This window comes from Impatiens glandulifera, chromosome 6 (genome assembly GCF_907164915.1).
Source record: "Impatiens glandulifera chromosome 6, dImpGla2.1, whole genome shotgun sequence".
Lineage (NCBI taxonomy): Eukaryota > Viridiplantae > Streptophyta > Magnoliopsida > Ericales > Balsaminaceae > Impatiens > Impatiens glandulifera.
Window position 1 is genome coordinate 50,406,654 of NC_061867.1, and position 26,778 is coordinate 50,433,431.

At 28.2% G+C, this 26,778-nt stretch overlaps 5 protein-coding genes across 7 annotated transcripts; 2 read left to right on the forward strand and 3 right to left on the reverse strand.

The window, feature by feature from the left end:
* Nucleotides 1-2,615: 2,615 nt before the first annotated feature.
* Nucleotides 2,616-4,641, reverse strand: LOC124942407 (classical arabinogalactan protein 9-like). The gene is made up of 2 exons (XM_047482908.1): nucleotides 4,042-4,641; nucleotides 2,616-2,888 (listed from the first exon to the last, which is right to left on the reverse strand). The coding sequence occupies exons 1-2, from the start codon at nucleotides 4,546-4,548 to the stop codon at nucleotides 2,805-2,807; spliced, it is 591 nt and encodes a 196-aa protein (XP_047338864.1). The 5' UTR covers nucleotides 4,549-4,641; the 3' UTR covers nucleotides 2,616-2,804.
* Nucleotides 4,642-9,978: 5,337 nt separating this feature from the next.
* Nucleotides 9,979-10,652, forward strand: LOC124942889 (upstream activation factor subunit UAF30-like). Its single transcript, XM_047483461.1, has 2 exons — nucleotides 9,979-10,358; nucleotides 10,436-10,652. The coding sequence occupies exons 1-2, from the start codon at nucleotides 10,062-10,064 to the stop codon at nucleotides 10,550-10,552; spliced, it is 414 nt and encodes a 137-aa protein (XP_047339417.1). The 5' UTR covers nucleotides 9,979-10,061; the 3' UTR covers nucleotides 10,553-10,652.
* Nucleotides 10,653-11,558: 906 nt separating this feature from the next.
* On the reverse strand, nucleotides 11,559-13,484 carry LOC124942888 (probable protein phosphatase 2C 63). Of its 2 annotated transcripts, XR_007099763.1 has the most exons (5): nucleotides 13,124-13,484; nucleotides 12,660-13,021; nucleotides 12,362-12,580; nucleotides 12,182-12,272; nucleotides 11,957-12,097 (listed from the first exon to the last, which is right to left on the reverse strand). XR_007099763.1 is itself a non-coding variant. In XM_047483459.1 (4 exons), exons 1-4 carry the CDS (start codon nucleotides 13,371-13,373, stop codon nucleotides 11,858-11,860), a joined length of 1,071 nt encoding a protein of 356 aa, XP_047339415.1. In that variant the 5' UTR covers nucleotides 13,374-13,484; the 3' UTR covers nucleotides 11,559-11,857. The 2 variants fall into 2 exon arrangements, 1 of the variants encoding a protein (XP_047339415.1); XM_047483459.1 differs by lacking the exon at nucleotides 12,182-12,272 and having other exon boundaries at nucleotides 11,559-12,097.
* An 8,868-nt stretch (nucleotides 13,485-22,352) lies between these two features.
* LOC124941701 (PXMP2/4 family protein 4-like) lies at nucleotides 22,353-24,658 on the forward strand. The gene is made up of 4 exons (XM_047482049.1): nucleotides 22,353-22,711; nucleotides 23,865-24,084; nucleotides 24,167-24,291; nucleotides 24,375-24,658. Exons 1-4 carry the CDS (start codon nucleotides 22,382-22,384, stop codon nucleotides 24,468-24,470), a joined length of 771 nt encoding a protein of 256 aa, XP_047338005.1. The 5' UTR covers nucleotides 22,353-22,381; the 3' UTR covers nucleotides 24,471-24,658.
* A 47-nt stretch (nucleotides 24,659-24,705) lies between these two features.
* LOC124941700 lies at nucleotides 24,706-26,219 on the reverse strand. 2 transcript variants are annotated; one of them, XM_047482047.1, is made up of 2 exons: nucleotides 26,071-26,219; nucleotides 24,706-25,779 (listed from the first exon to the last, which is right to left on the reverse strand). In XM_047482047.1, exon 2 carries the CDS (start codon nucleotides 25,776-25,778, stop codon nucleotides 24,876-24,878), a length of 903 nt encoding a protein of 300 aa, XP_047338003.1. In that variant the 5' UTR covers nucleotide 25,779; nucleotides 26,071-26,219; the 3' UTR covers nucleotides 24,706-24,875. The 2 variants fall into 2 exon arrangements, with proteins under 2 accessions (XP_047338003.1, XP_047338004.1); XM_047482048.1 differs by having other exon boundaries at nucleotides 24,706-25,798; nucleotides 26,071-26,213.
* Between the last annotated feature and the right edge of the window lie 559 nt (nucleotides 26,220-26,778).

The window sequence follows — 26,778 nt, forward strand, 5'->3', positions numbered from 1 at the left end:
GTCAAAGTGCTATTCAACTCTCAAAGAATTCTGCTTTTCATTCGAGATCCAAACACATCGACGTGAGATATCATTGGATACGTGATGTGCTTGAGGCAAAAGAGCTGAACTTGGAGAAGATTCATACAAGTGAGAATGGTGTCGATATGTTTACGAAATCCTTGCCTAAGGACATGTTTGAAGATTGTCGGGAGAGAGCGGGTTTAATGAAGCCCGCGAAGTTGTGCTGGCGGGGGAGATTTGTTGGGTCAGCTCATTTAGCAGCTGGGCCTGACAAATTAATAAAGCCCATTAGGGCATATTTAATTAAGGAAAAAAAAAACACAGCACCAGTTTTTGTTCTCTCTCCCTCTTCCTCCATTGAAGTTCTCTCTTCCTCCATTGAAGCACCAGTCATTCATTGAATTGAAGCAGCAGGTTCTTCTTCTAATTTCTTCCCCATTTAGTTAGTCATCTTTAGTGATGATGATGTATGTGTTTGACAAGTTAGGATAAGGCTAATTGATAAATTTTATTAGATTATCTCTAGCTTGTATTGAACAACATTGTATACCCATTTGATATAGTGGATGATTTAAGTGGCCAAAGTGTCCCGTGGTTTTTACCTAATTTGGGTTTTCCACGTAAAATCTTGGTGTCTTGCTCTCTGTTTTTCCATTGTTTGATTATTTGATGCTCAATTGAATTTGTTGCCTATTTGATTATACAGAAGGGGAAAAAGAATTGTTAGGCCTTTGTTGTAGCTTGTCTATTTCTGGATTGCTAAACAGGTGCTATTATTCGATTTTTCCAACAAGTTATATATTATTATTATTATTATTATATATAATTAAGTATTTTATATTTAGTGAATTTTATATATTTAAATATAAAATTAATTTTAATAAATAATAAGTAAACACCTAAACAAAATTATATTTATAAAATTAATTATACTAATTTATTTGAATAAATAATAAATTTTTTAATTTATAAATATAAATTTGATTTTTTTAATGTAAAATAATATAAAATTGTAAAATCTTATTAAAGTAAATTTAAAATCATAAAAATTAATATTTAAGAGTTTACTTAAAATCAGACTCGTTAACCTTATTTAAAATCATAAAATTGTAAGATTATATGAAATCATAAAATTGTAAGATTTTAAAAATTAACTCAATATTTTAATAGACTTAAGTTAAATTAATTAATATATTTTTAAAATGTTTTTGGAGAGTCAGAATTTTAATTTATAAAAAACTGAACTTGTATGAATTAGTTAACATTTATAATAAGATTAACTAAAGTAGTTAGAGAATTATTTAAGAGAACAAATGTTACTTTCATTTTCATTTAAAATTCATTATTTTTAAATTGTTTTCTTTTATATTATTTAGATCGCTACTTGTTAGATATTTTATTAATATATTTTGATTAAATTGTGACGATCTCAGTAGTTCTCAAATAAACCATATTGTCATTGAAAAAGAAGATCTCAAAATAAAATTAATAATAATTTATATGATACTAACATTCTCCTTTGTGAAGGGCTAAATGGTTGTGTAAATTTAGAGAAACTTATATATAAAGTAGAGTATATATATATATATATATATATATATATATATATATATATATATTATTTTATTTTATTTTGTTAAAATAAAATTTTGCACAACTATGAGGTTTATGAGGTGCTCAACTTTAATTTAATAATGTTTTAGCATAAATGAAATGCTCTCTTAATAAAATTATGATACAAAATCAAATAAATTATAGGAATTTTAAGCCCAAATTGATTTATTTTCTTTTACTAAATTTAATATAGGAAGAATTAACTTTGCACCTTATTCAAATTAAAACATTGATGAGCATCAAAATTGAAACCGTCATTCATTTTCTCTTATAAAATTAAATTTGATTATTAAACAATAAAAATAACATGTATAATAATAGAGTAAAGAATCATGTTGTTTTGTAAACTTTGTATCAATTTTCATTTTACATTAATTAATAACTAATTTAAATTATTTTTAATATGTTTTTAATAAAAAAAATATTATTATTATTATTAATATATAATGTTATTCTAAATTAAATATATTTTTTTTAATAAGTAATTAATAATTTTAAAATATTAACATAAAAAACACAGATATTTTTATAAAATATCTTATCATTTTAAAAAATAATTATAATTAAATTATTATTTTAAATACACGTATATATATAATATAAATAATTCATATACTTGATATATTTTAAATAATTCATAAATATTTATTATTTAATTTATAATACTATTACATACACAATAATATTTTATATTATATTCAAAATAATTATTAAATTAAAATATATATGATATTGAGTAAATCAGAAAAGTACCCATCTTTAAAACAAAACAAAAAAAATAACATTATCCCTTATTAATACAATCTAATTTTTCCAAAATTTTATCCTATACCTCAACTATTCTTTCATCTATCATTTCAACCATTTTATCAAGACTTTGATTTCCAACTATTCATACTCATTTAACAAAATTTATTTTAGAAAAAAAAAACATCAATTAAGTAAAACAATAATAAAATTTCTCAAATATAAACATAAAGGCATATATATATATATAGAAAGTAAAAATAATAATCTCCATTCATATCCATCCAAAAGAATCCACCAAAATCTCAAAATATATAAAAGTGAACTACTACTATAGTCCCTCTCAAGTAAACAACCTAAAAATAAGGACTATAGTAGTACAAATATCAATAATAATAATAATAATAACATGATTAAATTCAAATTAAAATATTACTAAATTAATTAACCAAACAAACAAGAATCAATCCCATTATCATGCTTCCACCCATCTTTTGCACTGACCAAATCTTCTCCACTCCACTCTGCATTTTTTTGAAAAAAATTAAAAATATAAACAGATTATTTGAATATTATAAAAATGTTATAAAAGTTATAAAAGTGTGTTTTAGGGTTTACATAATAGATTATATAATATGCATGAGATTTTTAGATTTAAACTAGATCTTGAGAATTTCTTTAAAGAATTACACTTAGTCAAAATCAAAATTAAAAGTTTTCTCAAAACAATAGAGTTTTCAAATAAATTTTTTCTGCCCAATCAATTAATGGTCTTCACGTGAAAAGGGCAGGGATAGAAGCAAAACACAATAACATATACATGGGGAATCGGGAAGATAGGCCTTGTTTGGCCTCATTCCCAAACTCTCTATTTCTTTTCTATATGAGATTACTCAATAACCAAACAGTCTCTTCATCTTAAAATTACCATAATACCCCTAAGAAGTATTAGTGGCAATCTTGTCTTTTCATATGATCCTTGTTCTGGTCTCTACGTCAACTTTAAGTGAAATGACCATAATACCCCTATAACAAGTATCACTGGCATTATGGTCTTTTCATATGAGACTACAGTCTGACCTCATTCCCAAACTCTATTTATTTTCCATATGATATACTCAATAACCAAACAGTCTCCAGGTTTAAACCTACTTTAAGTGAAATGACCATAATACCCCTAAGAAGTATCAGTGGCATTATGGTCTTCTCATATAGACTTGTTTGGCCTTATTCCCACACTTTTTTTTTCATTTCAATAACCTAACTAACAGTCATCATTCCATTCATTTTCAAAACCAACTTTTAAGTAGAATGACCATAATACCCCTAGGAAGATTCAGTGGCATTCTGGTAATTACATATGAAACATGGGAAAACCTAGGCCTTGTTTGGTCTCAGTCCCAAACTCTCCATTTCTTTTCTATATGAGATGCTTTCAACCGACTTTAAGTGAAATGACCATAATACCCCTGGGAAGTATCAGTGGCATTCTGGTCATTTCATATGAAACATAAACTTCTACTGTTTACTACTTTCAGAAACTAAGAACAATGAATCAAAATACTCAGATCTAACTACTTCAGATGTTCAGATCGAATGATAATATAGAGATCTGAAGTCCAGATCGGCAGCATTTTCGATTTAAAACTGAAACAATGAACAGATCTGAAAGAATACCTGATCGGAAGCTGAAGGTGGCGGTGTTGGAGCAATAGTCTGCTCTACGCTAGGTCCAGGAGCTCCAGCAGGAGGAGCTGGAGGACTAGAAAGCGACGATGGTGATACTGCCGGTACAGGCGATGTAGTTGAGTTGCTCGGTGCAGGTACAGGAACTAACGCCGGTGGAGAAGCAAGTGGTGCAGGTGGTGGTGATGATACAGGTGCCGGTGATGGAGGAGGAGTAGATACCGCCGGTGATGGAGGAGGAGTAGATACCGCCGGTGGTGGTGAAGATGCTACAGGTGGTGGTGTTTGAACTACTGTTGGAGGAGGAGATGCGATTGGAGTTATTGCAGGTGGAGGTGATGATACAACTGGAGTTGGAGGAACGGCGACAGCGGTTGGAGGAGATGATGTTGGTGGTTTTGGAATGGGAGATGTTGGAGATGACGCCGGAGATTGACCGCCGACGGTAGCGATGATTATGCAGATGAATGCTATGGAGAATGCTGATTGACGATCCATTTTTTGGGTTTTTTTGAAAACTTAAATCTGAACTTTGAACTGATGAAGAAGAGAGAGAAGGGTTTGGGATAGAGAAGATGGGGAAGGAGAGATGGAGTTACATAAATAAGCGTGTAATTTTGTTTTTAGGACTTGTTTGGATTTTGAAAGAATTGGTAACTTTACTTTTATGTTAAGACAAAGGGGGTTGTAATCTACTGTGGCGTATGCTTACAGGCTGTCTGGTAGACCCCACTTAACTCACTTTTATAAAACGACAGATCTAAATGTTTTTCTTTACTTTTGTTTTTTTTCATTATTATTATTAAATATTAATGTTTAAATTTATTGAATTAGCCCCTATTTTTTACATAATTTAATTTAGAGTGTTCAGTTAAGTTTTGGTTTTCTCATTTATTTTATAAATCGATTAACTTATTGTTTATGGTATCGATTTTATCTGTTATGGTTCTGATCGATTAACTGGATTTAACTGAGAACTAGTAATTCAATTTTTTGAATTAAGTATTATATTTATTAAATGAATTTTATTTATTTAACAAGTCCAAGTACATTGATAAATTGAAGAAAAAAATTAAATAAAGAAGACTTAAGTCGAAATAAGTTAAAAAATTAAGAGAAGACTTTTTTTTCAAAATTCTTTATTATACTTTTTTTATATTTTCAGATATTATAAATATTACAATATATTTAATATTTACAAAAATAACTAATATAAATTATAAAAAATATATATATTAATAAATATTATAATATATGTAATATTTACTAGATAACTAATATAAATTATAAAATTTAAATATCTAATTATATTATTATTAGTTAAACCTGTAAAAAGTATTTTAAAAAAAATCAAATCAGAAAAAAAAAATATTGTTTAATCGAAACTATTAAAAACTATAGACTAGTAGTTAACAGTTCGATTCAGTTTTTAGGGTTTTTTCACAACCCTATCATTTATAATTATTAGTTACTAAATTAAATATACAATTGTTCTTATAATTTTGATTATAATGTTGTTTGAATTAATTAATGTACCATATTGATGTGTCTAAAAAAGATAACATAATTTATTAACATATGTTGAAAACTATTCAAATGGAATTAATAACAATTGATTAATAATATATTAAATATTGTTTGGTGTTACTTTTCATATTCACTTGATAGACTAGTATCACCATGTAATAACATTATATTAATTATTATTTTAATATAAAAAATTAGAATTATCTTATAAATTATTTTAACTGTTTTAAATCAGAATATAATTTATTAATTTTAATCTCTTATTCTTTGCTAGATTGTAAGAATATAAACAAAATTAATTGTTTGCAATTTTTCTCTTTAAATAAATAATTATCTATTGTTTGATGACTTATTGGATTAGAATCTTGATTTGTTGAAGTTTTAGATTTCATAAAATAAATATTAGATTAATTTTTTTTATTTAAAATGAATACATAATTTTATTAAGAAATTATTAAACTCTATATGAGATTTAAAAGGTGTAACGAATTTGGATGTGTAATTCAAATTAATTGAATTCCTTGTTGAATAAAATATTTTAATGTCTTTCATTAATAAAATATTTTTAATGTCTTCCATTAGATAGTTCAAATATCAATGGTTAAAAAAACAAAATTCACATAATATTATTATTTTTTATTTTATTTTTGTAATCAAGGACATATTATTTTAATTACATAAATAAGTTATTCATAACTTTTTTATTTTATTTAAAAAAAAAAAAAAAAAACTTTTTTTTTGGTGAAATGTCAATAAGCTCACAAATTCAAAATTATTCAGATTTTCTAACTAGAATTACAGAATCCCACCCCTTTTTAGATTGATATAATTATTTAATGTGTTATCTAATTAAAAATGAACGGAAATAACTTAGAGAATAAATAAAGACTAGTTTGAGTATGGAATAAACTTTATTCTAAACATATTTAATGAAATGTTATTATTGTTCTACATGAATGACCTATTCTATAGAGTTCAAAACTCAATAAATTTTACTGTTTTTTTTTATGTTTAGCTATTTAATTATGATCTCATTTTAGAATTTTGTAAGATAATTTAATTGAAAAAAAGTCTTACCTAACAAAATCAAAATATATCATATTTTAATTGAATTAAATTGTAAAGGATTTGCTTTCAATTCTCTATATATTTACTCAACTTTCATTCAGCTCATTTAGCATCAAGGAGTTATAAAAAAAAATTCTCTAAATTATATCTAGTAGTCATATTTTTTAAAACTTGGTTAAGATTTTGTTTTAGAAATAAACTAATATTTTAATGATCTATTCAAAATAATTGACTTAAATATTATTTAGAATACGAAATATTTAATATTTTTTTTTATTGTATTTAAAATGCTCTAAAACTATGGATCGTGTTAAAGAATAAAATAAAAAAACGAGCAAAAGTTAAAGTGGAACAAAAAAGCCACAAAATAATATTTAATCTCTTAATAAATCTAAATTTTATTTAATCAAATTTAGAAAACATAAATCTAAAATAATCAAAATCTCTTAATAAATCTAAATTTTATTTAAACATATCATTTATCTTCATTTTTTTTTAAATAAGAATAATTATCATGTAAGAAAATTTCGCTTTCATTCCAAACGTTTTTAGTGAAAATTGAACTCGTAACAATTTTGTCTTTTAGATTAATTATTTTTTATTAGTTTTCCCTTAATAAAAAATGTCAAATAATCAAAATCTTTCTTTGAACTTGTTTGATGTTGGTTAATTGATGATTTTATTCTGTACATATTTTATTTTATAAAAAATATATTATTTAAGTTTTTAATTAATTAAATTATTATATATTTTTTTTGAAAGTTATTGATTTAACTTATTTAATAGGTGAGAAGACATGATAAATGGTTAGGTTTTAAGTTATAATTCTAAAATCATAATCAAACTAGTTACTTTTTCAAATTCAATTATATTATTTATATATTTAAATAAACTTGTATTTATTTAAAAGATATTGATGGGTATAATTTTGAGAAGATGTTTGTTTTTTTTAATAGTTAAAATAATATATATATATATATATATATTAAAATAAATAATATTTTAATTATAAATTAAATGATGTGATTAATAAAAGAATTAATTAAATATTTTTTTATAATTAAATAAAAAATAATATAAAGGAGAGAATTACTTGGTTTAATCCAATTCAAAAAATAGAAAAGAATATCCTCTTCAATCTTTTTTTCTTTTTTCAACTCATTATATTATGTCAAGTCATTTCTCTATTTCTCATTAGAAAAACGCAAAAAAATAGAAACCCTAAATTTGAAATTTGTGTGATGTAGAAATTTGAACAAAGTTAAATCTAGGTAAAATTTGCCACCAGCCGAGAGCTGGCAAGTGAACATCATGATGGGACAAAATCATACAACCTTAACCAACGGAACTTTCTAGGTTCTCTGCATTATTAGTGACCGTTAAGCCCCCCTTCTTTTCTTAGGGCTTGTTTGATATTATAGACTAGTTCGATTCAACTTATTTTCGTAAACTTATTCGATACGATAACCGCTCATATACTTTAGTATTCACTATATTCGTATTCGGATCTATGTTTTATTTTATTTATTTGTTATAGATTATTCAATAAAATTACTACATAAACAAATTATTAAGTAATAAGGACTTATTTTATATATATTAAAGAAATTTTATTTTATTTGTTTGTGATAAGTTATAGGATAAAATCTATAACTTATTGGAATTTATAAATCAAATAAATGAAGTTAGGTTAACTATGTTATTAATCCAACTAAATAAATAAATTTATAATTTTGTTTAATTTAAAAGGTTAAGACAAGTTACTCCAAGTTTAATATAAGATATTTTAGCTGAAATTAATTTTTTTTTTTACCATTTATATTAAATAAAATAAATTAAAGGTCTTCATCATTTTGCTTCATTCTTTGAACCAAATCATTTATGCCCTACAAAATGAATCTTCTTTTACACCAAAATAGTAAAAAAAATAAATGATTCTTTGAAATTTTACCTTCTATTCTTATGGTACACCAACTACTTTAATTAATATATCAATAATAAGAGACCTTAATTGTCGGACTTGATTGATCATAAGAGGTTAATTCATTTAAATTTTATCTTAATAATCTAAACATTAAACAAGACCCAACATAATGCATAATACACTTCTTCATTCGAAAGTTTTAATATTTTTTTAAAACTAAATATGTACTTTTTATAACTTTAAAAGAACAAATTATTTGAATAACTCAAACTCAACATCAAACAAGGCCTTAGTTTGATTTTATTAGAAATATAACTAGTAACATTTGTTTTTTTTTTTTCTTTACTTCATAAACGGTTAAAGAATCTTTTATATTTTATTTCATTTTTTAAAGATTTGAAAAAAAAAAATACACAATCTTCCGCTTCTCTTTCACTCCACTCTACAAAGGACATAGTACATAGTCATACCCCATTCTAGCTGGTTTGGGACCCACCCTAGAATAAAAATATATTTAATAAATATAAATGTCTTACAATTTAATAACGGTAATATATACAAAATGATATATTTAATAAATATAAATGTCTTACAATTTAATAACGGTAATATGTACAAAATTATACATTTAAATTGAATTAAGTTTAAAATATCTCTTTGAATATTATTTAACTTAAAATTATTTGTATATATTTATTTTTGTTTGAATTTATTTATCAAAAATATTTAAAATTATTTAAAACCATTAATTTAAGTTAACAACATGCATAAAAATTCTCTTGTATATTTATGTTTTATTTTTAAAGTCCTAGACAAAACTTTCGTCAATAATTTGAGATTATGAAACAACGACACATCTTTATAACGATGTTGCAGACTTAGTCAATTACGAGATTGTTACTAACAATATGTCTACTTTATGTTTAAATATTGTGTGTTTGTGTTGTTCTTAAAATCACCTCTAATCAATAAATTATGATATTGTAATACAAAACTCGTAAAATGTTTGAAACATCTTTATAACGATGTTGCAGACTTAGTCAATTACGAGATTGTTACTAACAATTTGTCTACTTTATGTTTAAATATTGTGTGTTTGTGTTGTTCTTAAAATCACCTCTAATCAATAAATTATGATATTGTAATACAAAACTCGTAAAATGTTTGAAACGATCAATTAGATAAGATTTACCTGAAAATAACATCTAATCCTTTAGTAAAATAGATTAGAAGTGAAAATAATGTGATTTGATTTAAAGATTAAATGAGTTTACTATTCAAAATATATTCAAAATCTGATGGTTCATTTTACATGGGCCTTATCGCATGGACTGAACTGGACTGGGCTGGGCTTGGAATCTGATTAAGAGGTAGGGAAGGGTATAATGGTCAGTGGGATTAGGGATTACTATTAGATAGCGGTTGGCGACTAAAAGCTGAATAGAGATTTCATACATACTACTACTACAGTTTGAAGCAGAATCAATCAATAATGGCGATTCCTCTTGGAATGTCCTCAACCTTCTTATTCAGAGTCGATGCCACGATGATGACGAAGACGACGACGTCGTTTCCGTCTTCTTCTCCGTCGCTGCTGCGGCGGCGCTCCTTCTCCGTCGCTGCAACGGCGACGACGGAGAAAACAACAGCGAAGCGAGAGCCAAGAGGAATCATGAAGCCACGGAGAGTGTCTCCAGAAATGCAGGATTTCCTCGGCGGAGTACCTGAAATCGCTAGAACTCAAGTGCTAAAGGAGATTTGGGCTTACATCAAACACCATAATCTTCAGGTGAATCAATGTGTTATGAGGATAGATAGAGCACGTGAAAATTCAAATTCAAATTTGTTGTTAATGATTATTTTCAGGATCCAGAGAATAAGAAGATTATAATATGTGATGATAACCTCAAGAAGATATTCAGTGACAAGGAACAGGTAGGGTTTCTAGAGATTGCAAAGCTCATTGGTCCACACTTTCTGTAGATTTCTGTATTTCCCTATCAAATTAAACATTAAATGTATAATTCATATTCAAGTTCAGGATTTAGTTTGATTCAACTTATTGGTTTAGTTATGTTTTATAGCATTCAATCTTGATATGTAAAAAGATTATACAAATGAATCAAAACACTAAAAGATGATACAAATGAAAAAGGGTCATAGTCAACTAGGGCCGCCCATAGGGTGAGATGGACTAGGTGACCAGGGTTCGGTCATAGGGTGAGACTCACTAGAACATACGGTGAGACGTACTACGGGGTTGACCATAGGGTGAGAAAGACTATGCGACCAAGGTCGGCCATAGGGTTAATGAGTGAACGAATTACGCCACCACGGTCGGCCATAGGGGTGGGACGGACTAGGCGACCAAGGTCCGGTCATAGGGTGAGACTGAGTAGGTGACCAGGCCCGTAGTCGATCATAGGGTGAACGGACTAGGCGACCTGGACCAGCGATAAGGCAAGATGTACTTGGTCCGACCATAGGGTAGGACAAACTAGCCAACTAGGGTCCGACTACATGGTAGACTAGCCAACTAGAGTCCGACCACATGGTGAGACACACTAACCAACTAGGGTCCAACCACATGGTGAGATAGACTAGCCAACTAGGGTCCGACCACATAGTGAGACACTAGCCATCTAGGGTCCGACCACATGGTGAGACACACTAACCAACTAGGGTCCGACCACATGGTGAGACACACTAACCAACTAGGGTCAGACCACATGGCGAGACAATCTAGCCGACCAGGGTTTGACCATAGGGCGAGACAAACAGTCTAGGACCCACCCTCCCTTCCTTAGCATCTGACCCTTTTTCAATTAAAAAAAAAATACTCTTAAAACAATTTAATAACTCAATTAACTCATTATACTACGAATTATTTTTAAATTGTAAACATTATATAATATTATATATCTTAAAAAATATAAAAAACATATTTAAAATAAAGTCGCATAAGTACCAAATCTGGTAGGGACAAATGAATACTTTAAAACTAAGTGATAGATTTAGTCAAGCAAATATTTCACAACAACCAAAATTAAAAATAAAAACAAAACATTCCAACTAGAAGTTTAAATAGTAATTTGAGTATTCAAGCTCCTCAAAACCCTATTTACACCATCAATAAATTTCTCCTCACATTGTAAATTCTTTCACTATGTTTTTTTTTGAGGTAGTAATAGTATCATCCAACAGTCATGACTCTACTATCACTCGGTGTTTAAGTAAGAATCGAACTTGAGACCTCAACCTCACATGTTCAAACTATTCACTTTCAACTTAAGTGTTTGAGTAAATATCCATGGGAGGGCTAGTAAAGATGCCTTTCTTATTAGATTTTCTATTAGAAGGAGAAAAAAGATCTTGATCTTGATTATCAAGGTACATGACAATCACAGTGATATCATCGTGAAAATGACGTCTTACCCCTTTCTCGAGTTTCTTTATATCGTCGTAACTTATTTCTCTCTTCTTTGCCGCTCCTTGAAGTGCCGCCCCAACCAATCTTTTCGCTACTCCCTACAAAATAATTCACAATGTTAAGCCTTTTAAGGTCAATCCAAAGAACATCTTATCACATGATCAATTACTTTATCGACTAACCCGTTTTCAATTTGGAAACAAACACCTTCTATACCTCGATTCAGATCTAGATGAAAAATCGTCAGCAAATGTGATTCACATGGATTTCCATCTAGATAACATGGCCATATGTGATAGACAGTTTCAATTGTGTGTTTCCAAATTGAAAGGGCTGGTAGGGAAGTGTGTAGAGAAGCTTACAGATCTCGGGCTAGTGTATACAATTTCTACAGCTTCTTCATCAGTTAAATGTTCCCAAAGTCCATCAGATGCAAATATCAGAAATAGATCATCAGATCTCAACTCTCTAATGTGAATTGAAGGTTCTGCAGATAATGCTGGTCGTCTCATTGGACCAATATTACCAAATGGATGATACTCAGGTTTCTTCAAATAAACATCTCCTATCGATCTTGATACCTGAAAAGGAAGAGATTATCAAAACAAACATCCAAATCCACTCGAAAGTTATAAGAAACAGAGTTATCTTAATCAATACCTGAATTATCCCTTTGATTCTCCAAACTCCACGACAATAAACAACGATGGCGGAATCATCAGGATGAAGTTCCTTCACCTCCTTCCTCACCTCCTCATAAGCTACATTATGATCATTTGACAATCGTTCAGCAACAACCTTACCGGGAGATCTTCTGCCAAGAACAGCTCTCGAATCACCTAGATTCGCTACGTATAAAACATTGTTTGCAATAGCACCTACTAGACAACATGATCCAACTGAAGCAATTCGCGGTCGTACTGGAAAAGATCTCTTCACTAGATGAAGAAAATCCTCTTCTGTTGCGTGAAATGCTTTCTTAATCACATCAGCTGATAATCCTCCTTGCTCACTCGAAAATTCTGCAATTATTCATCATTTTTATAACTGATCCTAAACCTACACGATTTCTATCAAAACTGCCAGCAAAATTGAGAGATAGCGAGAGAGAGAGAGATACATACTTTGAAGATATGGTAAGAGATGTCGATTAACGAAACGAGAAGCTTCTGGACCGCCATGGCCGTCGTAAACACCAACGTAAGTAGCCGACGGCGAAGTGAAGACTTGACTCTGATCCTCAAGGCTAGAATTGGCTTGAACAACGGCGATGGAGAAATCGCCTGAAGCATGTGGTTTCAATTCCATTTGCCACATGAGACCGTCGCCTCCTCGTCGGCCGAAACATCTATACATTGATCGGATCATACTCATCGTTTTCTTTTCAGAATCTGTTGCTTTTCCGGTGATCAAAACAGGTAATCGGTCTTCTCCGGCGAGATTCAGGGGACCAGTGAATGAGATTTACAGGTTTTTAGAGAGAGAGAGATAGAGGGGGAGAAACCCTATATGTAGAAAAACGGGCGGGGAAGAAAGAAACTGCCTGTTTGCTGTGATTTCACGCGGAATACCTTTTCAAACTTAACGTGACTTTTTCTTTAATATATTTTAAATTAAATTATAAGAAATTTACTTTTTAAAATTGATAAAAAAAAAAATATTATTTTTATTTATATTAAATATAATTTAATTAAATGAAAGTTTTAAAAGGGTTGTATGTGATTTCAATAAGATTTTATAATTTAATTATACAAAATTAATATTCATAATTAAATCTAAAACAAATAGTTTAAGTTAATTAATTAAATATATAATTATTCAATCGGATAATTAATTACATGTTTTTGTTTAAATTTATATAAATAGATTTTATTTTTTTAAAATAAATATGTAAAAGTAGTATGATTTACTTTATTTTATTTAGAAAATTTATTTTATTTAGAAAAGTTGAATGGTCAAATCTTCTCATAGATTTTTTAATCTCTTTTTAGTGGTATAATATCTTATTGAGTTGAATAGATTTTTTTGTTTTGGATTTTTATAATTCAGCTCTTATTTGAGTTATAAAAAATATATAGATTTAGTAAATTGAGTTAACAAGTTTGTAAATAATATTATAAAATAAAACCTCTTACAAAAGTTTTACATAAATATTCAATTTTAATAAACAAACAACATGTTTATTATTTTTTTGCTTAAAAAATATTATTACTTTGAAACTTTTAAGAAAATATTACATACAACAATACTAGTAAAATAAATTAAAGAAACAATGGTTCATATTATAATAATAATTTTTTAAAGTAAAGTAAACAACTTTGTTTTATATTATATTTAAAGTAATTGCACAAATTTTCAAATTTACTTTCTTCAAATTTTATAAACACAATATACAAAAGAACATTTATAATCTAGTACATTATTATTCTTTAATTATAAAATTTATCTTATTTGATACATTTCTCATAATTTTAACTAAAATGAATCCCAATAGGCCCTTCTTCTTAAAGTCAAAAATATTATCAATATATTATGTGTGTTACTTTAAATTTTGTTTGTTTTAATATATTTAAAATTAATTTTATATAATATTCAACTATTATAATACATCAAATCATTTAAAAGATCGATGTCAACCATTGTGATTAATTTAAAAAAAATACTTATTCAAATTATTCATGCCCATAGCACATAATACAAAATAAAATAAATTATGTAAAATAAATTATGTTAAATAGATCAATGACCTTTATTGTTTTAATTTAAAAAGTGAAGGTGTAGTGGGAATATAAATTATGTTAAATTGTCATTTTCATTGACTTTTGAAAAAAATAGATGATCATGATAAATTGTTACTAATGAATAGATTGATTGGTGATTTTAGATTTCACCTAGGCAAAAATAAATTAAATTACTAAATAATCTGGTCAATTTCAAACTGTAAATACTTGTTATTTTTGTAATTGTATTATTATATTATATTAATAAAGTTTAGAGCAGGGCTTGTTTGACCTGTAATTATTTTGATTTCTTTAAATAAGATGATTAAATTCTCATAACCATTTTAAATTATTGTAAAAATTAAGTACATAGATTAACTAGTCTTTCAATACAAGAAGATTAAAAATATACTCGCTTTAGACAAGATGAAAAATCATTTTATTTATAACTTTTTTGATAATTTTTTAGCATCAGATGGTGCCTTGTTTCTATTTTTACTGCTCAAACTTGAGTTGTGTCGTGTTTAGTTGGCGCGGCATTCTATTTAGCCAGATTGAATTTGTCATCTCATATTTTTTTTATTCAAATAATATTTTAAATATTTGGTTGGGTTTGTATTGCTCATACTTTCAATCGTGTCGGTCACTATTAATTTCTTGAGTCCGTGGTCATTTTCTTTCTTTGCAACAAAGGAGATAATGTTGTCGAATTTAAGTTTTTTTTTTTATTTTTTAATAAATAATTTTTAAAATTTATCTTTTATTTGAAGACATTTTTACATATATTTTGTATGGTTTTATGAATTTCTCATTATTTTAACGATATTTATAAATGATTAGTTATCATTTGACAAAAATAAATCGGCGTTCCGGGCAGAGATATATTTTATTGCCACTCAAAATTTTGGGTAAAAGTTCTTCCAACATCGCTTAATTAATTTGTTCGATTTGTTCTATTTCATTACTCAATGTTATTAAATTCAAATGAATTCGTTTTTGGAGTTATCGTAATCTTTTTAAATATGCATTATTTAATATCTAAAATTTTAAATTAGTTCATTTAATTTTTTAGATGTTATTTTTTATTATTTTTAAATTAATATTTTACATATAACTACTTATTTGATTTAATGTGAAATATTTTCTTATAAAAAAATAAGAGTTTAGATCTTTAAGTATACTTAGGGTTCTTTCAACGCCATTATTTTCACTTTTCTTTAAAACGTTTTAGCGAGAATTAGAAATAAATAGTTATTTTATTAGTTTTAAAATATTAGTTGTATGACCATTTTACTTTAATTTTGTTTAATTTATTTACTTTTTTTTGTAATTATATTATCTACTATTTTAAATGATAGTACTAACATCTTATGACTCTATAGTTGAATCAAAGTGTTTTAGTGAAAGTTTAGACAGCCCATTATAATTTAATTTAATAGATTTTCACTTCAATTAAATTGTTCTTTTATTTTGAATTATTATTTTTTCAATTATTTTTAAGACATGATATTGTTATAAAGGAATGGTGATGAAATATTGATCATTTATTGAATTTAACAAATACCATAGGAAACAAGCCCATAGTATGTTTCTTAATTGTATAATTTTTTTTGTAACATATTTTATATATTTAAAAAAATAAAAAAAAAATATCATTCAAAGCATTGATTGGTGGTAAAGTATTCGAATCTAAGGAGGAAATGGGTTTAAAAGATAAGAAGTTCTCCTTTCCCACTTTTGAAATTATTCCTTTCCAAATAATGTTCATACACGAATCTTCTAACTTTAGACACCCTTAATTTGAAATTGCTATTCTCAACCTTTCAATTTTCACTATTTTGTGTTTTTTTTAATCTAAACTTTAGGATTATTTCTATATTTTTCTCTCTATAATCCCTAGATTCCATGAATTCATATAGAAACACATAAAATTAGAGTTTATTTTTAAAAGATATTCTCATAGTTAACCCCTACTTTTAGGGACGAATCTATATAGGAGTTTGGGTGGGCTGAGTGACTGACCCCAAAAAATAAAAATAATTTATTATTACGGTACAAATGTGACATTACCTCTAATTTCTTAAAATTTTTAATTTAATACACTATATTTTTATTTATTTATTTAAAAAAAAGACAAAACTTATCTTTAATTACTCTCGTTTTATCCATATTTTTCTTGTTATTTTTTAAGCTCATACCATTTTTTTTTTCAAGTCCACACAAACTCAGATTTCTACATCTGTCCTTACCTACTTCAATTTAAGACGTTTATAATGTGAATAAAAAATTAGACCATTAAATTTGTACGAGCTAGATCAACCTTAATAAGTTAATACATGTTCGGTTATATTTTAATAATCTAAGTTGTTTGGTTTATAATATTGACATATGTATAATATTCATAACAGAAATCAACTTGTAATATATAAAATAAGTAGAGCATATATGCACAACTTTTGTAGATAACTTCATGAGTAGGCCATGACTTGTCAAATGTGTGCATTTGGATAGTATTCCATTATCATATGCTTAAATTGACTAAGCAAATTATTAAACTAGTTAAAACTAATACTATTTAGTTGTTAAATATAGTCAAACATTAATAATCAAATGAAATCACGAGTTCCACAACTAACAAAGATAGTTTATTTTTCAAAAAATACACTACATATTTGAATATGAACAAGAATTTATGGAGAAACCGAACACACAAATTTTGAATGGATCCAAAGAGAAAAGACATAAATATATAGGGGAGATTTGAATAATAATTTGATGAAGTAGTGTCTTCTTTCCATGGTGTTTTCTCTTTATAGAGTAGGTCTTTGATAATGAGAAAGGAGGATCCAATGAATAATTTAATCACAAAGACTCCACTAGTTTGACTAAAGTTATAAATTACATAAAACACATTTGTTTTATTATTAAGAAGTTAACTCAACTTGTTTTAATGTAATGTAAGGTATAATATTGTAATCAATATTCTAATACATTTGATTTTTTAGATAATAAAAACAAAATTATTTCAAATATAATTTAATCACCTGAGTTTTAATTATTCCATCATTTATGAAGTATAAGAATTGGGATAAATTGTTTTTTATAAATAAACTAGTCATGAATTCACAACACTATCCTAACCAAAGTTGCCTCCCATATACCATTGAATTTTAGCCCACTTTTCCTTTGTTGTAATAGTTGTTTCAATTTTTATGTGACTATTATAACTTTTTGAAAGTTCATTATAATTTTTTTATTAATAATTCAAACAAATACAATATTCAATTAATTTATTTTACATTCACATTTTATTAGCTTCTTAAATATCTACAGATTTTTTTTTATTATTTTTTTTATTTTTTTATAGAGAGTTAGTTCTCATTCATTCAAATAAAAAATTACATGTTAAATATCAATTTATAAATAATATAAAATAACATTTAAAAAATCAAAACAACCAAATGAGAATCTAGATATTAAATATTATGATAGAATTAAAAAAAAAAAATTCAATGAAAAAATTCAACAATTTATAAATTTATTGAGGATGACTTGAAATATGAACTCATTTGAGTTCCATAACGTTGAGTGAAGAAATATAGTAAGTCGAACAAATCAATCATCATAAAATTTGTCATTATCTGTGAGTTGATAAACAACACCGGAAAAAATTATGTTATGTGATAACTGACAATCTACATATAATGTTAAAATAATGAGAAACTCGTACAAATTAAGTGAGTATACCTATAGGAGGGTCTCCAAATGAAATATCAACTTAAAAGAAATTGTTGAACAAAAGAGAAATAATTGTTAGAACTTAATAGAATATTTATATATTTAAATGAATATATATGGTCATAGAATATAAGGGGCTATAAATTTTATGATCCCAACTTAAAGTCAATTTTCGAGACTGATACAACTGTATTCTTTGAGGATGTTGAATTTCGGTGAAAAATCAAATAAAGGATTTTATCTTTGAGGAAGAGTCAACTTTTAATTTGGTTAACGAGGAGTTGACTCCTTTTTCGATTTGTATAGACAATGATCAAGATTCACATCTGGTCATTGAAAACATTGGAATAATTCCAGAAAATCAAGACGATATTGATCTCCCAGAGATACAAACTCAACGACCTCAAGAAGAAAATATTATTGAGAACAAGTGTCATTGCGGCGATCCACAAGATTAAGGATAAATATTATGTCGGATTAATATGTATTTCATCATGAACATTAAGATAATCTTGACATTATGGAAGATAATCTAATCAACTTTCGTAAAGTTATAGATAGTTCTATATCATAAAAGTGGAGTGGATTGATGCAATGAATGAAGAGTATAAATATATGCAAGACAATATAGTTAGGGAACTTATCCCATTACTAGAAGGGGTGAAGCATGTTGGTTGTAAATGGATTTTTAAAACTAAACGAAATTCTAAAGGTAATGTGAAAAAGTATAAAGCACGTCTTGTGGCGAAATGTTTTACTAAAAAATACGGGATTAACTATAAAGAAACATTTTCTCCGATTTCAATTAAAGAATCTCTTAGAACAATCATGACACTTGTTGCATATTTTGATATGAAGCTACATCATATGGAGGTAAAGATAGCATTTCTCAATGAAGAAATTGATGAAAAAATTATAGGGTGCAACTAAAAAACTTTGTGTTAGGAAATTTATATAACATGATTTGCAAATTAAAGAAATCCATCTATGGGCTTAAGCAAGCGTCTCGTCAGTGATACCATAAAATTCATTAGGTAATTCTAATTTGGTTTTGGAGGAAATTTAATTGATGATTGTGTATCAAAAAATCAGTGGGAGTAAACATATGTATCTAATTTTATATGTTTATGACATTTTGTTTGTCTCAAATGATATAGGCTTATTGCACCAAACTAAGACTTTTCTATCGAGAAATTTCTAAATAAAAAATCTTAGTGAGACCTCATTTTTATTAGGAATCCAAATACATCGAGATCGTTCTCGAGGAATTCTTGAATTGTCATAGATGAGCTATATCGATAAGTACTTAAGAGATATGATATGCAAGATTGTAAATTAGGAAGCACCCCGGTCGCTAAGGGAGACAAATTTAGTCTTCAACAATGTTCTAATGGAAATTTGGAAATTCAAGAAATGCAAAAGATTCCATATGCTTCGATAGTTGGAAGTCTAATGTATGCTCAAGTTTGTACGCGTCCAGACATTGCGTACATAGTTGGCGTATTAGGAAGATATTTAAGAAACCCATGTTTAGATCATTGGAAGACAGCTAAAAGGGTTATGAGATATCTAAAGAGAACTAGAAGTTATATGCTCACATATCGGAGGTCGGATAATCTTGAGATCATTGGGTATTCTAACTCTGATTTTACGGGATGCCAAGATAGTTTAAGATCCACTTTGGGCTATGTATTCTTGTTATCTGGTGGATTTATCTCTTGTAAGAGTTCCAAACATGGACTTACAGTTTCCTCCATTATGGCAACAAAAATTGTAGCATGGACTTGCTTTCGGTATACCTTAATTTCGGTACGATATCGGTATATACCTTTGATATCTAAAAAACATATTAACTTGAACAAAAAATAATTTAATATGATTAATACATAAACGTTACACAAAACAAAAAAATTAAAGATATTTATGATAAAATAAATATTGTTTATAAAATTTAACATTTTTAAAAATTAGCAAATATTAATAATTAAAATTAATTACAAAAATATTATAATCTTCAAGTTAGACTAAAGTGGAGACGAGAGAGTGAGATTCAGAACGGTCTTCAGTTGCATCTGTAATTTGATTTTATAAATTGATAAAATAATTCAAATTAGATAATGATAATAAATATTAGTTAATTTAGACTTAATTAATAAATAAAAACTCACTCTTTTCAATTTCTTCAATTTCTTTGAACAATTCAAGTTCATCATCGGTAAGATCTTTCCATAAGTTGAATTCTTCTCCTTTTAGCCAATCATTTGTGCACACCAATGCCTCCACCATTTTAGGACTCAAACTGCTCCTAAAAGGATCCACTATCCTTTTACCCAAGCTAAAAACAGACTCACTAACCAACGTTGATGATGGAATTGCAAAAATATACTTGGCAATAATTGAAAGAATTGGGTACCTAGTTTCACTTGCTTTTCAAAACTCCAAGAGATTAAAAGTTTGGTTGGATCTTTTTTCAATCTCATCGGCAAGGTATTTATCTACTTCATTGGATATCTCTCGATGTTATTCTTCTTCTTTTTGGGCTTCCACGTCATCGAACAATTTATCATAAAGACCACCACCACCAACATTACCATCACTACCATTGCACTCTATTTTACAAACATATGAATTGGAATTGAATTACAATTCTATCATTTTCCCAAACATAGGAATTGGAATTGAATTACAATTCTATAATTTTCTCAAACATAAGAATTACAATTCAATGCCAATTCTCATGGAATTGGAATTAGAAATTCAATGTCAATTCCAATTCCCCTCATCAAACACACCCTGAGTGTTAAAAAAATTCACCAATTTCTTAACCGAGACAAAATAAACAAGAAATTTAAACCTTACAAAATGAACAGATTAATACTACAAAACTAACCAATTGTCAATTGAGATTTGGTTTGGATGGTTGATATATATATATATATATATATATATATATATATATATATATATATATATATATATATATATATATATATATATATATATATATATATATATATATATATATATATATATATATATATATATAAAAATAAATAATTGAGTTAGATTGTGAGTTGACCCGCTCATAAACTTAAAATGGTTAAAAATAAAATTAAAAATGATATAAGTATGTTTTGAACCTACAACATAACAAAACAAATACAACTATTTAACTAACTAAGGTAATAAGATTTTATATTTTAAATTCAACATCAATTTCATGAACGCATAACATTTTAACCATATAAGTTCAACTTTTTAACTAACTAATATATATATATATATATATATATATATATATATATATATATATATATATATATATATATATAATATGATGCTTAATTTTTAAAGTGTCCGGATTGCCGTGTCGAGAATTATGGTTAATTTGGATATATATGTGAGAGTAAATGGATATTTGAGTCGGATCGTGAGTTAACTCGCTCATAAACTTAAAACGTTTAAAAATAAAATAAAAAATGCTATCACATTTTTACCGTAATTTTTTTCCAAGATTTTTTTATCATTGTTCGTGCAAATGTACGGACTAAGTGCTAGTTTTAGTAATTTGTGTAAAAAAATATTATTTGAATTTGACTTGTAATTGACTCAAACACCCAATTGTCTTTATTCAATTCAAATCCAACCTTATTTAAAATGATGCAACTAATATCAAAATTTTCAAAATCACCCTAAACATAAAAGAAATTCATTCGCACAAAAGAAAGGGTAAACATAAAGACCCAATTTTGTTCTTAGGTTAAATCGGTCGAACTTATTTCAATTTGAACCCAAAATGCATTAAAATAATATTACATTTGATTCGAATTGTATTTTTGTGTCGGCTGATAAAAGATTTGACCTAATTACAAAACACATAATTTGAGGAAGAAAGTTAAAACCACACAAAAAGAAGTTAGAGAGATGAATGCAAATTTCCTAAGGAATGGCTTAAAGAGGAGTGGTTATTATTCAATCTACCACAATTTCCTTTACAGACAATCAACGTTGAAGTTGAACGGAGCTCCGATTACCCGTCAACAAACAAGGGCTTTTTTCAAATCCTCGAATTTCTCCATTTTCAGGAAAACCAAAGATCTTGAATGGTCTCCTCCTTCCAATCGAATTTGTTCTTTATCATGTTCAAAGATTGGAATCGTGGGTTGGTACTTGGGGATGATAAATGCTCGTCCTGTTCTCACTAAAAGTGTCACTTCTTGCCTAATTTATGCCGCCGCCGACTTATCATCTCAGGTTAAATGGAAGAAATTTCTACTGTAAACACACATTGTTGAAATCTATACTGTCTGCACATTGTTATTTGTTTGTTTTAGAGAAATCAAATGAAGAATTGAAGGGTTTTAGACAACAAATCAAATGAGCTTTCAAGGGTGATAGTCCATTTTATTGATTCAGAACTTATAGACAGATGAATCAAGATGGAAGTTTGTCTGATCTTAATCATTTATTGAGTTTGAACTAGTTTTTATGTTTGTTTGTTTGTTTGTTTGTTGGTGATTATTTTTGGGTATGGGACTAGTGCAACAACAATCTAGAATGATTGTAACTCAACCTAGTTCATGATTTTTTTTGCGGGATTAAGTTCACATAGGAACATGGGTCCATTTAGAAACACTTTCTAGAGCTCGAGTTGGGTTTAGGTATGTGTTTGGATGAGAAAATGTCGATAAATTCTTATAAAATCTTTTGTTTTTGTTTAGTATCTAGTATGGATGTTGATTTAAGATGAGACAATGTTATGAAATATAACTTAATCAGACATATATTCATAAATTTGTTACGTTTTCTCGTTCAAACGCATACCTAGATTCAACTTCAAAAAGTGTTTATTAATTTAGCTTCCTAAGATGGGCTATGATGGTCGGAGCTATATTCTCACACACAAATCATGGATACACGGTTTAATGTGTTACATTAGTATAAGAGTCAACCTAGCAGTGAAATAAAGTGTCGTCACATTCAACTCTTGAATTCTGAAGGAACCGTGAGTGTCACGTAAGTCACTTCTAGAATTCTAGTATCTTGTCCAGATGTTAATTTAAATGAGATAATGTTTGAAGCATAACTTAATTAGACATGTATTCATAAATTTGTTAACGTTTCCTGTTCAACTTTGTATCAAGATCCAACTCGAGAAATTGTGTAAGTATCTTTTGAGTTTGAGCTATGGTGGTTCAGTTACTTTGCTTGAGTGATTTATATCCTACATTCTCATACACATATTAGTATAAGATTCAACTCTTGAATCTTGCATAGGCTAAAGTGTCGCGTGAGTCACTTCACGAGTTCTAACTGGAAATGTAATGTTCTGAATTGGAAAATCACATAAATTACTTGATTCCTTATAAATGTGAGACTAATGTGTTAACTTTGTTCTCATGTTCAGACAATTTGCGAGACAAGTTATGATTTCTCGAGAACATTACGAATGGGGATGTATGGACTGTTTATTTCGGGATCAACACTTCATTATTGGTACAACTTTATGTCGAGGATCCTCCCTAAACGAAATACGATGGCATCATTGAAGAAAATGTTTCTAGGTCAAGCCGTATATGGTCCAATTATGACTGCTGTTTTCTTTTCAACAAATGCAGCATTGCAAGGTCCATCTATCTATCTATATTCTTATAATCCATCATCTTTTTAAACCTCAAAATCCTTAATATAATGTTTTCTTTTCATCAGGGGAAAGTTACGGTGAAATTGTCGCGAGATTGAAGAGAGATATGATTCCAACATTGTTGAATGGCGTTATGTACTGGCCATTGTGTGATTTTCTAACATTCAAATTCATCCCAGTTCACTTACAGGTAAATAAAACTTAATCCCTAACTCTAAAGGAATGATATTTTTCGTAAGTAATTAATATTTTCGATTTTTTGGTCAATTGCAGCCGCTGGTGAGCAACTCGTTTTCTTACTTATGGTCTATCTATTTGACATACATGGCTAGTTTAGAGAAACCGAGTTTGGTTGTAACTGAATCGTGAGAACAAACCCTACTCGGACCAGCCAGCGAGTCGATATTTTGAACAGTCGAAAAAAGGGATAAATTTGTAGGATTATTTGAAATATTCAGGTTGTATCTTTCTTTTTCATTGTTGTGTCTGAATGATTAATTAATCTATCATATTAATGGAAACAGTATTAGCTTGTGTTATTTAAGATTATTTTCAAATAATCCACTTTGCAAATCTGTTATACATTAAAACAGCAGCTTTCATATCAAACCAACATTTAAAATAACATTGAGAAATAAGAGAATAGCCAGATCTATTAATTATTTACATGTTAATGCAACAATTGGATAAAATATATTGTTTATTCAATCCAAAATTTTCTAACATAAAAATAAAAACTTTGTTAAGCATCTCAAATTCTTCTTTTTCATTTAATCAAATCCTCTCTAAATCCTGCAAGGAAGAAGCTCTTTCAAATTGCATAGGCCAATCTTCACCAAGGTTACGACGATTCGATTGAAGCGAGACACGTAAATCCATCATTGAAGCCGAAAAAGGCTGGGGCAAAACCATCTGGACATACCTCCCAAGAACACAACCATTAGGTCCATAACTAATCCTTCTATGATTCATCAACTTACTGCGGTTCTCCATTTTGCATCTCGATTTCGCCAATCCAACACATGGTTCAATCAATCTCTTAAGATAAGCATCCAACCCAGTATTCAATAAATTGACACAATCCATCGAAACAGTAATCCCTTTAGCACACAATTCTCGTTCTAATCGACTCCTCAAAGATCTACTATCAGGCAGTTCACAGCTGTTTTCACAATTTCCCAATGGTAGTTTAGAACCCGCGAAAGTTGTTCTTCTAGGGACAACTTTCATTGAAATACCAATAGGAGCTGTAACAGGAGGACTTCTACTTTGAATCCCGGGACTTATTGCAACCTGTTCAACTTCTTCTCCATCTTCAACTGAAGCAACTTCAATTGGCGGTCTACTCCCTAGAGAATGGATCTCAGTCGGGGCTTGGAGGTTTGGAAATTTGCGATCTTTATCAATGGGTGTTCTACTCTTTCGTTGGATTGGAGGGACTTTCGAAAGACAAGCATTCTTGTGAATGGATTGAATAAGTTGATTGTGAAGGGAAATGTTTTCTCTTCCTATTATTCGTAAACATGACCTATTGAATACTGTCTTGGTAATCTTGAAACTGAAGAATCTCTTAAGCTGATCGAAATACTTTTCTGTTCTTAGATGACCAATTTTCCTTACAATGTGATCTTTCAACTCTAGAATATCGATTCGAGAATAGTGCTGGTTATTCACCATTCTGTAAAAGAAACCCTAATCTGTTTAGAGAAGTCAATAAACAACAGATCGATGAATGTAACTATAAAGAGATGAACTTTAATTGTAAATCGAAGATGAAATCAATTCACACCCAGTTCAAAATGAAGAAACAAACCCTAAAACCCAAATCAAATGGATTCGATAAATGCAAAATGATTCAAACGAACTGGAAAGATACAAGATTCATTCATTAGCGGAAGAGAATCGAATCTGATGATTCTGATCAATGAAACGAAACTGTGAATTAAGAGAAAGAAAAGTAAGTAAGTACCTGATTTGAGAGTATGAATCTGAAAACGAAGCTTGATTATGACTTCCTTTCACTGTGCTAATGGATTTAAGCTTCGATTTCGTCTTTTTTTCTTGAATCGATTTCTGGGTTTCTTCTTCTGACGATGAAGATATAGGACAGTAAATGTGACCTAAAAATCTATGAATGTAAATTTTCCCAAATTTTTCAACATTCGTCCGATGTTTTTCCGTGTGCGCGGTCGTTTGGCGCCTGTATTTTTTACAAAGGCGCGTTTGGTTTCTTCCTTTTATGGCTGCTTATGATTCTCATTCAGGTAATTGTGGTTCTAATCTAAAAGGAATTGAGAAAAAACAAATTCATATAAGTTTAATTCTAAAGAAACCGAATCAAACAGTTAGGTTGGGCGTTAGTCGATTCGAGAATTAAACGGGTAAGTTGGGCGTTAGTCGGTTCGAGAATTAAACGGGTAAGTTGGGCGTTAGTCGGTTCGAGCGAATAATTTATTTTTTGTTTCTCGATCTGAAAGTGTGAATTACGCAAAGACTCGTATTCTTGTCTCCAACAAGTAAACTAATTTTATGTTGTTTTGTTGTATTTTAAAAGATTGAGATATATAAATATTTGGTAGTTAATAATTTTTTAGATGGGTTTAAGTCCACATTAGTTTTGAGCGAATAAAGATGAGATCTTTATATTATATTATTATATATTTTATAGCGCAAACAA

Excerpts from the sequence above, each read along its gene's own strand:
- LOC124942889 (XM_047483461.1), top strand. The coding sequence starts at position 10,062 with ATGGCGATTCCTCTTGGAATGTCCTCAACCTTCTTATTCAGAGTCGAT. Across the intron at positions 10,359-10,435 it reads TCAAACACCATAATCTTCAG|GATCCAGAGAATAAGAAGAT; the intron begins GTGAATCAATGT and ends GATTATTTTCAG.
- LOC124941701 (XM_047482049.1), top strand. The coding sequence starts at position 22,382 with ATGAATGCAAATTTCCTAAGGAATGGCTTAAAGAGGAGTGGTTATTAT. Across the intron at positions 22,712-23,864 it reads CCGCCGACTTATCATCTCAG|ACAATTTGCGAGACAAGTTA; the intron begins GTTAAATGGAAG and ends TCTCATGTTCAG. Across the intron at positions 24,085-24,166 it reads AACAAATGCAGCATTGCAAG|GGGAAAGTTACGGTGAAATT; the intron begins GTCCATCTATCT and ends TCTTTTCATCAG.
- LOC124942888 (XM_047483459.1), bottom strand. The coding sequence starts at position 13,373 with ATGAGTATGATCCGATCAATGTATAGATGTTTCGGCCGACGAGGAGGC. Across the intron at positions 13,022-13,123 it reads TCTCTTACCATATCTTCAAA|AATTTTCGAGTGAGCAAGGA; the intron begins GTATGTATCTCT and ends GAATAATTGCAG. Across the intron at positions 12,581-12,659 it reads GAATCAAAGGGATAATTCAG|GTATCAAGATCGATAGGAGA; the intron begins GTATTGATTAAG and ends CTTCCTTTTCAG.
- LOC124942407 (XM_047482908.1), bottom strand. The coding sequence starts at position 4,548 with ATGGATCGTCAATCAGCATTCTCCATAGCATTCATCTGCATAATCATC. Across the intron at positions 2,889-4,041 it reads CACCTTCAGCTTCCGATCAG|AGTGGAGTGGAGAAGATTTG; the intron begins GTATTCTTTCAG and ends AAAAAAATGCAG.
- LOC124941700 (XM_047482047.1), bottom strand. The coding sequence starts at position 25,778 with ATGGTGAATAACCAGCACTATTCTCGAATCGATATTCTAGAGTTGAAA.